The sequence below is a fragment of the Peromyscus californicus genome, unplaced genomic scaffold (assembly GCF_007827085.1).
Source record: "Peromyscus californicus insignis strain IS unplaced genomic scaffold, ASM782708v3 Scaffold_7__1_contigs__length_154581171, whole genome shotgun sequence".
Taxonomy (NCBI): domain Eukaryota; kingdom Metazoa; phylum Chordata; class Mammalia; order Rodentia; family Cricetidae; genus Peromyscus; species Peromyscus californicus.
The window spans coordinates 149,350,905-149,363,787 of record NW_026294595.1 but is presented as its reverse complement, the minus strand read 5'-3'; the positions used below and the strand labels follow the sequence as shown (position 1 = coordinate 149,363,787).

At 45.9% G+C, this 12,883-nt stretch overlaps 1 protein-coding gene across 8 annotated transcripts in view; it reads right to left on the bottom strand.

The window, feature by feature from the left end:
* Positions 1–1,059: 1,059 nt before the first annotated feature.
* Positions 1,060–12,883, bottom strand: part of Stx16 (syntaxin 16) — a 32,734-nt gene continuing 20,910 nt past the window's right edge. For 6 of the 8 annotated variants that reach the window (XM_052726021.1, XM_052726024.1, XM_052726025.1 and 3 more), the window contains one exon: positions 9,433–12,398. In XM_052726021.1, the coding sequence (XP_052581981.1) occupies positions 12,294–12,398 (105 nt within the window). In that variant the 3' untranslated portion in view covers positions 9,433–12,293. Of the gene's footprint in view, positions 1,557–9,432; positions 12,399–12,883 lie in introns of those variants that run through there. The other 2 variants (XM_052726022.1, XM_052726023.1) reach the window with 2 other exon arrangements.

Genomic DNA, 12,883 nt, shown 5'->3' with positions numbered 1-12,883 from the left:
AAGTGTTCCTCGAAGATCTATCCTGATTTTAAGGTGTTTGCAAATACAGTGTGAGGCACAAGGCACTCAGGAGGGGCCAAGACAACTTGCAATCTACCTAGAGGGTGGCAGGATCAAGCTGATCCTTGTGAGCAAAGTAGGACTTCCCAGGCCAGTTCACAGCAAGATGTTCCCAGGAATGACACTGGGGGTGGGGGGGTGGGGTGGACAGACAGGATGACAGAGAGTGAAGAATGGGAGCCTGGAGGTAAGCAGGGAATCTACTCACTTTACAGATACTACAGACCATAAAGAGATCCAAGAAGCATTTCCGAGGGGTTGGGAGATGGGTTGGTGTAGGAAGTATTTGCCATGCAGGCATAAGGGTCTGCGTTTGAATGCCCAGTACTCATGTAAAAAGATGGGCTGTGACCCCAGCACTGAGGAGGCAGAGGCTGGAGGATCCCTGGAGCTCACTGACCAGCTAGTCTTACCTAACTGGTTAACTTCAGGTTCAGTGAGAGACACTGCCTCAAAAAGAAAGGTGGGGTCTGTGGATAAGGCGCTTGTCGACAAGCCAAGCCTGATGACCTGAGTTTAATTCTCAGTTCCCTCATGGGAAGGAGAGGACCAACTCAGATGGGTTGTCTTGGACCTCCATGAGTACTGTGTCACACTCAAGCAAAAACACAAACACAAAATAAATATATAAGTAACTGTAAAGACAAAAATCTGCCCAAAAACCAAACAAAAACAAAGATGGAGATTCACTAAGGAAAGACACGTAAAGTCAGCCTTTGACCTCTACATGTACACACACACACACACACACACACACACACACACACATACACACACACACACACACACACACACACACACACACACACACACACACACACACCAGCATTTCAGACAGCAGGGCCTGGCAGCCTTGTGACTGCCAGGGAGTTGAAGGAGGAGAGAGGCTACTCACAGGTCATCTGGAACACTTTCAGAACCCGCCCCCCAACCCCCCCCCCCCGGAATTCATGAATAGAGGAAATGACCTCTGTGAACCACAAAGATGAATGAGGTGGGTCAGTTCAGCCAACATTTATTGAAAACTTACTACACACAGATCAAGGGGGGAGTTAGATGTTTCATATGAACAAGGATTCTTGATTCCTTATTTTATGCCACCCCCACCCCCGAAATCAAAGAAATCCAAACCAAACAAAACATTCCACTTTGGATGCCTACAGATTTCTTCAAGACAACACATGTGACAGATACAAGTTAAGTTTCAGGAAACCACTTCCCCTCTCCCAGCAGACTTCACAGACACTAGCATAAATAAGACAGGGCACTTGGTTTAGATACATTTTTATGAAGGTGTTAATCCACGGCTCGGGATACACCTCCCTGTCAAGGAAAAATTCAACTTCTACTTACTATTATTATTTTTTTTTTCTGAAAACAAATGGCCAGACCCTGCAACCCAAGAGTTTGCAACTTACAATTTTGATGACTTGAAACCAATTCCACACCCGGGCATTCAGCCGCAGTGCAGAAACAGCCGAAAAGTTCAGAGGCTTCTGGAAGAAAGCAGAGTAGAGTTCTCAGCAGTTGCTAAGTCACATTCCGGGACATGTCCGTTTAGACTCACTGATCCACAGATTTTCTCAATGCTCGTTTCTGGCATCTTCACTTCCCTGTCATGTACACAGTCACATATTTATTTTGGTGCTGGAGACTGAGCCCCAGGGTCTCAGCATGCTAGGCAAGCGCTCTGCCACTGAAACACATCCCTAGATTCATTTTTCATTTTGAGACAGAGTCTCAATATGTCACTAGACAGGTCTTAAACTCATCTCTAGCCTAGGCTGGCCTTGAACTTGCAATCCTCCTGCCTCCGCCTCCTCAGTCCAACAGCAAACATCAGTTTTGAACAGTTCTAGGCCGTTACCTCCAAAGAGAACACTAGTGTGTGAAAGCTGCTGAAGGGTGTGGATGGGAGGTGTCACACAGCCACAAAATCCAGACACCTAGTTGCTGGGACAGGACTGAGCAGGGAAGGCCCTGTGGCCTGGGACAGACCTTTGGCTTGGGTCTTGAGGGATGAACTGAAGTTTGCTGGCAGTCTGATCCTGCTTCAGGAAGTAACTGTTCATAGGGTGCCCTGGGGTGGTAAAGGACACAGTCCACTTGGGACATCTGAACTCACATGGCTGGACCCAATATGTGCCCAAGATAATACTCAGCCATAGGGCTGTGCTTGTCCTTGTACACCGACCAGTAGGAAGTACCTCAGCTAGGACTCAAGTAAGATAAGAGCACACTGATTGCTGTTGGCAGTGATCTACGTTAGCATGAAGGAAGTGGAAGCCAGCTTCTGGTCTGCTGGTCCCCACTCTATGACACTTTCCTGAAGCTACTAGCCTAGAAGGGAGCCCAGACCAGCAAAGACTGGAATGTTTACGTGACCTCCCTGAGTGCTGCTTCAGGCTGTGATGTCTGTCTTGCTTCTCTACACCATGTCCTGAGTTCCCTAAGATGAGGAAATGCCTTGGCTACATTCTGTAACCGGTGGTACCAGACGGTTCACTTCTGCTCACACCAGAGTCCCCTGAAGAAAGAGGAGCTCACTGTTGTGGAAAACACATTTCTCTAGAATATTAAAAAAACAAAAACAAAAACCTTCACTAACTATGGAAAGTTAAAAAACTAGTACAATGAAAACACTTTTGTGCCCTTCAGCAAGACTATGTATGTTTATAATCTGTACAGCCATGTGTACATATATGTGAGCATATTCTTTCCTGCACTGTTTCAAGCAGATTGCACGCACTTATCCCTGTGAACCTGAGGCTGTGTCTTGAGAACAAGGACACTGGTTGGACCATGTCATCCCAGCAACGGCCATTCAGACCCACTGCAGAGTCACCAACAGTGTCCTCTAGCACCGTCTTCCTCGTTGTCCTCAGACATCCTCTGTGGCTTTTACCTTTAACATCCAGAATCCAAGCAAGGATCAGGCGTTCCATTTGGCTGTCAGATTCTCTAGTCTCCCTGAATCCCGAATAATCCCTGTTCTGTCTCTCACAAGGCGGCTGTGTCACGTAAAAGGCCTTCCAGTTTGCATCTGTCTGCCTCCTCACGATTAGATTTGTGTTAAAATTGTTTGGCAAAAACCTCTTTATGCTTTCCACTGTCCCTCATGAGGAGGTACAGGATCTAAGTGTCGATTACATTTGGTTTAAGTGGGGTCTGAGGGATTTCTTCATGGTCAAAGTATAGTTTCCCTTTATAAATGATAGAATTAAAAGGCAATGTCTGCTTTACAAACCAAGTTCTGCTATTCATAACCTCCATTTCTGTCATCCATTTTTATAAAAAAATGTTTTGGAGACAGGGACTCATATAGCCTAGGATGTTCTTGAACTCATTCATGTACCTGAAGTTGACCTTGAACTTGTGATCCTCTTGCCTGTTCTCCTAGGATTGCTAGGAGTGCTGGTGCGTGCCATTATCAGCTGGGAATAAACTCAGGGCTTCATGCATGATAGGCAAGCACTCGATCGACTGGACCACATTCCCAGTCTTTACCTCCCTCATGCAGTAGCAGCAGCCACAAAGGGCTCTGGCTCGCACTGGCCTCGTTTCCTCAGGAGAGACGAAAGAAACTAACCATGATGTTACTGTTAATTTGGTGTTCTGAACCCAGGCACCAGAACAGACATTTGTTTTCACCCACTGTGAAGGGTACAGTGTCTCCCCTGCTAGAACCTTTCTCTTTTCCTCATGGGGAAACTGCGCCCCCCTCGCAGGGCTGGGGGGACACTCTGGGGCTGGTGTTCAGTGTCTTCAGTGTCAGTGGAGATCCAGCCCTAATCCTGCACCAGGTGCGACAACGGTCCTGCGGTTTCAACGGCTGCTATTTCGGAGCAGTGGTCTCCTTCTCACCCCTGGGACTGGCTACATCATGTAAATCCAATAGAGAGTGAAAATGCAGAATTCCTATCTCCAAAAGGAACAAGGCAGGGAACTGAACCAAGCATGAGGCCCTAGGGCACCAGCACCCTGCCTCCATGTCCTTATTGAGCACTCACAGGTATTTGCCTACCTGTCTTCAATACAGTTGCTCAGGCTGGTGGCAGCCCTATTGAACTGGTTCACCTGTCCATCTAACACATTCTTACAGGTTTGTTTGTAAGTTTGGTCTGGAATTATAAGATGATTAGCTCACTCTGTTCCTTCTTGCCCAAATTCTAGCAGCCACTTTTCCAGGATGCTGTGGCTCCTTTGGGTAGCATTGGGACTGGCTGGTTGGTTAAGTGGGAGCACACTAGATCCTACATCCCTACTTGCCATGGGGTCCTTGCTTCTGGTCCTTTTGTTGGGCTTAGATGGACCAACATAGGACATCATGGACTTCCTGATCCCTCTGCAGGATTCTTCCTGCCACCCACCTACCCTCCCATGGATGATCATTTGCTTTTCAACAACCATAAACAGCACCAGCTCTATTCCTGACCACACACTTGCCATTTCTTTATTCTTTTTATGCTTGCAGTATGCCCACCAACATGTCAGGAATTCATTTCTGTGTGGTTTATCTGTGATAGGCACTTAGGTTCATGTTTTTGTTCAGGTGGAGGCTTGCTCTTCTTGCTTCTTGTTCTATTTTCTTTTCTGAATACATGAAACATTTATACAGCTCAGAAATCCTAGCCGTAAAAAGGAATGCTCCAAAAGGGGTCGTTCCTGTCCCGGCTTCTATTCATCCCTTTTCCCCCACAGGTAGCCATTTCTATTAGTTTCTGGTTTATCTTGCCTGCCTCTTCTTTGAGAAAAATATAGCTCCTACCACCATGCATCTTACACAAAAGGTGCCACATGATCTTTTGCACTGGGCTTGAAAAGCGCACGTCGTGCAATCGCATCTCTTCAACGGTCTCCACTCTCTGCCATCAGAAGGACAAGAGAGAGCGTGCTAAGAACAGTGTACTAGCAGAACCATTTATTAACAAGTTGAACCTGGTCCTTTGGATACTAGGTCTTGGGACTTCCAGAGAAGATGAGAGGCTGAGCTAGTCCCTGAATTAGCCTCCAAGCTCAAGGCAGCAATAACCCTCATGTCTCAGGAACTAAATTCCTATTTACCTCGAACACCAGCACAATTATTTTTGTAGTTGCAAAAGTTTTCGAGGGCATATTGAAGACCTAGAGCCTTGGGACTGGGAGGTTGCAGGAAGGAAGAGGGAAATGATTAACAGCAACTACAGTCCCACATTCCCTTAAGCAAACTCAACCTGTGAACACGAAGACTTACAGAAAAGCAAAATGGGGGTAAATGTTTATTCTGATCAAATCTTTTCCTGAGGAAAAACCTTCCCCGGCAGGATCCTGTTAGAAGGCGGATTTCTCCAGTGTATTGAAATGACTCACTGCAACCTGCGTCACATTTACTTCCCAAACACCCTTGTGTTTATTACACATCTATCTGTGCTATCCGACGCAGACCTTTCAAAAAGAATCATAAATCTGTTGCTGAGGATTTAGGCAATTGAGTGGTGTGAGGAAAGGGTGGGGGAGGCAAAGAGCTAACCTGAAATTCTTTGTTGTCTGGAACAGTGAGTAATGAGAAGCAAAGTCAATATTTTCTTCTCACTGAATCTGGAAGGTCCCTTATTTCAGGCTGGTTCAAAGTTATGGATGGAAAATTCTGGGTCTTTAAGGCTGGTTCATAGTTATGGAATGAACATTCTGGAAGGGCCTTTATATAAGGTTTGTTTATAGTTATGGATGCAACATTCTGGAAGGGCCCTCATTTCAGAATGGTTCATAGTTATAAATGGAAAGTTTTGGAAGGTCCCTTATTTCAGGCTGATTCATAGTTATGGATGGAAAGTTCTAGAAGGTCTCTTATTTCAGGCTGGTCTGGTTATGAATGGAGCTTACTGAAATGCCTTACATTACAGTGCAGGCTGAAATGTTAGGTCTCAGCCATTTATAAAACTTGACTGGCATTCTAGCTCAAGCACAGAAAAAAGCATTCTACTCAGACTCATGGATTTTCCAACATCTTCATAACATAGTAACACTTAAAACATTACCCATGAGAACCTTAAAAGGGCATTTTGAAGCCTGTTTCTCCCCATGCCAGGTACACTCAGCAAATATGTGCTATAAGGTGCCGTTTTTAAACCAGGATTTATTTGTTGCATTAAACTCAGTAGCACATGAAACTAGATGACACCAAATCTTCAAATGAGAGGCTACTTTCCATTTCCCAGGACGCTCAGGGCTACAAACCAGGAGGTAGCCTGGTGCTGTGACCCACACTCCTTAGGGAAGATTCTGGAGATTTGAGGGGAAGGCATGATGCAGTCAGTAGCCAGCTGGGGACTCAGAAAGTCTGGGTCCCTGCTCTCCTGGTCTGTCTGCACTATGGGCTGGGGGCTTGGGCAGCTCCCAGTTGTACAAACAGAAAACATATGCCTCCATAAGGCAGACTTGAGGGCTGGAGTTCTGTGTAAATCTAATTATGAGCATGAACCGAAGACGCTGTCACTGTTTAACTCATCCGACCTTTTAAATGGATAACCAACCTTGAGGCTTAATTGGATTTAAAAAAAAAATCAATTTCTAGCCATCACATAGTGTTGAAATGAAGTACCACATTCTCAGGCAATTGTAAAATCAGGTCTGCCCGAGACAATTTTTTATTATTTACAACTTTAAAATGACATCCTCCATCTCTGTGAGCATTTTGTGCACACATATACCTTTTGTAAACAACTGCAAGCTCAAGCTCACACGTACGCACACTACGCGAGTCACCAGCCCATCACTCCTCTTCTGTTCGGCAGCAGGCTGGCTCATCGGCAGCAATCTCTTCGCACCAATTACACAGAGGCTGAACTGGGGATAATGGCTCACCACTGTCTGCAAATCTCTCTTAGCTGCAGCCTGGCATCATCTTTGTAATAAGAAAAAAACCCTTGAGGAAGCTTTTTACCAAATCACATCTTGACCATTAAATCTTTCTTGAAGAAGGTCATTTAATTTTATGGAAAGAAATGAACAATTAAAATGGAATAAGCAGAAAGGAGTGCTGGTCTAGAAATTAGGAAGCTGACAATTCCAGTTCTGAGTTACACTGGCCTTGTGACCATGGCACATCTGGGCATGGGTTTCAGTTTCCCTGTCTGGAAAAGGGGAAGGCTCAGTGTGGGAGGGCGTTCTTTGTCCCCCACAGTGGATAGAAACAGAGGTCTGATGCCCTGGGTCAGAACACTAAGTTAAAAAAACAAGCATTTGATTCCCTCAGCATTTCCTGGGAAAATGAGACCAAATGATACAAACAGGGCCCTTGGCCTCTATCACATCTGTAAATGAGAAACAGTGATTACTAATGGTGGAATTTGGATGGTTAGCTTAAAGCAATTATAGAATTATAGTTGACAAACAGAAAATGCTAAACCCAGTGGTCTGCTTTAACGGAGCCTGATTTCAATGTGCATTCTCAAATGGAGCCTTGTTTAAATAGCCCATCTTTGCCAGATTATGGAATGAAAGTGGAGGACCACACAATTATCTCAGTATTCAGGACAGTCCAGGGAGCTCATTTGCACAATTGGACAAATGATTATTTTCTTTTGCCCCAATTGGCCAGATAATTGTGCACGAGTCTCTGCCATTTGGCTCTGTGGAATGTCCTTGATGTGGTAAGAAAACCCAGCACAGCCAGGTTTAGCCTGTCTGAGGGTCTGGAGGTAGGGACTAGATGCACACAGCTGGCGTCCCCCAATCTAAGTCTAAGCCCCAAATAGGAAGCACTTCTACACGAGCTGTCTACATGCCCACCAGTGCCCTCATTAGCTTGTCCTGACACCCATCAGCTTGCAGGGTCTGCTTTCCTTCAGTTTCAAAACAACTAAACAAAAACATCAGATACAAGGTTAAAGGTGCTGTGTGGGTGGTCAAGAGAATTCAGAGAAAACCCAGAGGTTTCAAAGGGCCAATAAACACAGAAACACACAACTGAGACCCACACTTATATGCACTGAGCAGAGCGAAGCTCCCAAATACACATCAGATGAAGCAGAGCTGCCTCCTTAGAAAAAATTAAATCCTATTGTGTAACTACAGATGCTGTTGTCCCCTCTTTACCCACTTAATAGCAGCCCACCATGAAAAGGCTTCTCCACATTTCCATATGGCTGAGATACAAGGGACTCTGACCATCAGAGCAAGGAGGCTCACAGCTGGCAAGCTGTTATGGCTTTCACATGCCTCTGGTTCAATAGGTAGGCTAGCTCTGACTTCACAATGGCAAGCACATGAAGAAGGCTGCTCTTATTTCACATACGATGCTCACCACAATTAGTGGAGTGACTTCATACACAGCTAGTCCTCCGACAGTCAAGACGAGACTCAAAGGGATCACACACCTCTACTGTCCACCAACCCTGACCCGGTGCCCAAGTCTCAGGGCAGTTTGCTTAATGGCAGTGTCCAATTGTATGCACACACTCTTGTGCGACCATTTGAAGCCCAGGTCACCAAAGACTCCATTGCAAAGATGACTACGTTTTTCATTCTAGAGCCACCCACAATCCTGCATGGTAGCACTTGTCTGCCTGTAATCCCAGCACTTGAGAGGCAAAGACAGAGTCACAAGTTCAAGAGTAACCTGGGCTACCTTGACCCTGTCTCAAAAAACATACTCTCCCCTTACATCTATCAGTCTAAAAATTTCCAGGCCTTCCCACATCAGGAGGGAGGGCTTCCTACCTCAAGCCACGTCAGGAGGGAGGGCTTGATCGGCACCACTCCTGGACTCAATTCTCTAGCCTTATGGAAGACAGGGCTAGGTAATGGTTGATGAGAACAGAGGGACCATACAGCAGAGTGCAGGACGCTATCTGTGACTCAACAAGCTTTCTGGGGAAGCACTCACAATCATGACCACCTGTCTGCCAGGACTCACGGGCAGTGATAGCAACCCGACTCTGGCCCTCCATCATGTCTCTCCCAGATATGCATGTAAATGAACATCAGCATTCTGTTCTGGCCTTGGAGGAAGACCTGGACATTCCTAGCAAACATTGTACCTCATGTCCGTCATACCACACTGGAGGAAGGCATTTGCACATGCAAACCACTTTGGGCACAATCTGAAGAATGCCAAACATGCTCACATAAAGTGTGTTTTCATAAAGAAAAATAATTATCTGCCTTTTATGTGGCTTCCCTTTTTGTATATTGGATAGCAAATTGATTGGTCCCTTTGCGGGCCTCCATTATATAGACAAATCGACTTTTAGACACTGAGGCAGAGGCCTCAGGCACAAAATAAATAGCCATGGCCCCAAAGATCCCAGACGTGGCCAGACCCTCTGCTAACACAACACATTTGAACAAAATATGACCCCCATCATTAAAATTAACACTAAGAATGCAGGATGCTCTTCGTCTGTGAGACTGCTTTATTGTACAAAGTTTCCAGTAGCGGTGAATTAGTTAGGACAGAAAAAAGTCATTTTGGATAGAAGCGCTCCACTAATTGCTTTATTTAAGCACACAAGGAAAACAGTCTTATCTGGCCAATTAGGTTGGAGGGTTTTATTACCTTTAAGAAGCCATTAGCTGGGCTGAAACACTGCGAGCACTTGTGTCAAAACAAATAAATAACGCTCTCTCAATTAGCAGAGCGCAGAACATCCGTTCAATTAGACACACGCTGCTTCACACAGTGGCCCAGCCAGCACCCCAACACCCCTCCCCCCAGCAACAGACAGACAGATGGACAGCAGTTTTCGGCTAGTCTTAGGAAAGATCAGGGGCCCCAAAGGACCAACACTTCTCTCTCCTTCCACCCCACTCTACAGAAGTCTCCCAGGACAGTGGAAGGTGGTGTCCAGGGGTTGGGCTTCTTCCCCACGGTGCTTCCCAGGCACAGGGAGAGATGTGATTGTCACCTCTGCGGCTAGACTGAAGGGCAGAAGGAGCCCACAGACAGTGGCTGTCAGCAGATAGAAGAGTCCTCTTCCAAAACCAATTATCCTGAGGTCCCTACTAGGACACTGGCACTAACTTCTCTGTGTCCTCACAGGTTTCTAATCTTTCCCCCAGGCCAGGCTCAACACAAGAGAGCAGTGGGGTCCCCAAAGAGCTAGTGTACAAGGCTCTGATCCAGCTACAGGTCAGGCCTGTCCATGCCCCCTCAGGATGACCATCAGGGTGGCTGGGCCCAGACCAGAACCATACTGTCTTCAAACAGAAGGGGACAGTCCCTCTTCCCACAGGTCCTTGGGACAATTTCTAACCAGAACTGTTAGGTTACCCAGAAGGGTTGGGGAAAAACTACCTCCCCTCTGGAAAAAAAAAAAAAACCCTATTGAGGGAAATAAATAGAAATAAATGGTGCTCCTTTCTTAAAAGGTCACTTTTCTTCAAGGCTTTCACAATGACTCAGCATGCTCCACAGATTGCTTGAAGCAGGCCTCCTAATTTGACCAGTCCACCCAGAAGCAGCTTGTCTAAACCTCAGAAGTCGGGAGAAGAGGCCTGTGGGACCCTTTCTCTCGATTCTGAAGTGATGGGGTAGGTGCTGACTCCCCAATGCTCCCTACGAATGTCACCAAAGGATCTGGTAAACCTTTGGACCCCAATATCCCACAGCCTGGGCAGGGAGGCTGAGCTAATGGTGGGTCTGCATGAATTAGAGTTTTGAGCCACCCCTTCAGTGATATCTATACATACATACATTTGCATATATACAAATGGACCTGTGACACACTCAACAGTCCCAGACTCTTAAATAATGGAACTGTGACACACTTAACAGGCCACACTCTTAAATCATTTAAGAGAGGCAGAGACAATTTTAAAAAGCCATCAAAAATTACACAAAGACTACTAAAATGACAGCAGTGTCAATGAAGACAGCAAATGAGACACTCACACCCTCATCTTCAAAGTTCCATCACTGTCCACATCACTCTAGCTCTGCAGAGCACTCGAGCACCAGAGTTAACAAGTAAGTAAACAGAACCTTACTTTGGCAATCTGATATGTATGTGATATGTGCACTCATACACACACAGAGCACACGTATCTACACATAGCACATGTGCATACACAGAGCATGCATATCTACACACACACACACACACACACACACACACACACACACACACACAGCAAGCATACACATAGGGCTCTCACTGTCCTCAGGAATATCCCTGCTTTCTGGGCATTGCTAAGTGACAATGGAAGAGTCGATAAATCAAATCATGGGGAGAATATTTTACTTTGAAATGGAGTGATGTTTGGTTAATAATTTGAGATCCACTAATCCTAAATGGGGTGACCCATTTAAAATGGCCTCTGTGTAAATTTACAGTTCATTAAATGGAGTCAGGTTTGGACAGGTCATTACGTAGCTAGAATGTAAGTAATGGACTGAGTAAGGATGACTAGAGACACACTGGCTCAATCTAGTTCATGATACTGTCAAGCTTTCTTATAATGTCAGGTTGGTTCAAATGACCAACTCTCTGATTCAGGAGGTTTTGCTTAGTAACTGCTCTTGGTTTACAATAGAAAATACAGTGCAAAATTCTGAATGAGGAATACACTATTTACAATTGATTTAAATGCATGAAGCTGGTTTAACTGGCCCGTCTAAATGTGTTAATTAACATCAATGATGGTTTCTTATTTCTCACACTTTGTTACTCTGATCGTTAACAGTGATGGAAAAGCTAAATTAAGTTAATGGGGACGGATTACAAATTCTTGAAGGACTTCTTGGTCTGCTTTCAGCTGGGAAGATGAAGAGGCATTTTGCCTCTACTCATAAATTTTTGGTACCAAACTTCTTAAAAACCAGATGGCTAAAAAAAAAATTCCTAAAACTTATTAACATGCTGCTCAGACATGAGTGCTAAAACTGAGCACACGCACATTACACTGGTGCTCGGCAATGCCTGTAAACCTTCATTCACACACATCGTACTGGTGCTCGGCAATGCCTGTAAACCTTTTCTCCTCTTGCTTTCTAGAAAACATGTTTACATGACAGCTGGTCACAGGGCCAGTCTCCTCAGCAACAGCTCCCAGTCCTTAAACTCTGGACAGAGATGGAAACCCACAGCTGAGCCTGCTGCATTCCAGTCTACAGGAGGGGCACCCACAGGAAGGCCCACTGCCCGTTGCTGGGCCAGTGGGCTGCGCTCTGTGGGCAGTACAGCAGTGTGGCGCCAGCGAAGCCCTCATACCCAAGGAATCCATGCAGTAGCAGACTCAAGAACTTGGCGCCACTAACGAGACTTTACGCCGATGAGGACCACAATGAGGACTACGATGATGACAACCAGTATCAAGATCACAAGCATCTTCCGGTTCTTCTTTTGGTACTGCTCTGCCTACAAAAGAGGAGGCAAGGTGTCATTTTCCCCACAGACAGCACACAAGCCTGGCTTCTGCAGGATGGGCTTACATCCACAGCACAGGACAGGCCTCATGGTTAGACCTTCCTTCAGTGTGAACCACCAAGACCCTGAGCCATGTCCCTGCACCCAGGAAGAATGTGCAGCATGGAACCAGTGGCCCCAAGAGGCCCTGTCTCTACTTCCTCTGAACCTGGAAACAGAATACCTCATTGTCTGAGGAAGAAATGGCCATATGTGCCCATCTGTGTTGGTTTAAGAGCCACCTGAGGATCAAGCCTGCCCTTACCCTAGGACCGATGGCACATAAAAGAGTTCCCAAAGCCCCATCTGCACACCTCCCCTACATGCAGCACCCAGAAGCACTGCCCACCTGTACCCACCTCTCCTACAGAAGCACTGGGGAGCCAGCTCCCCATCAATATGTGGTGGTACAGAAACACTGACGTCCTCCCATGGCT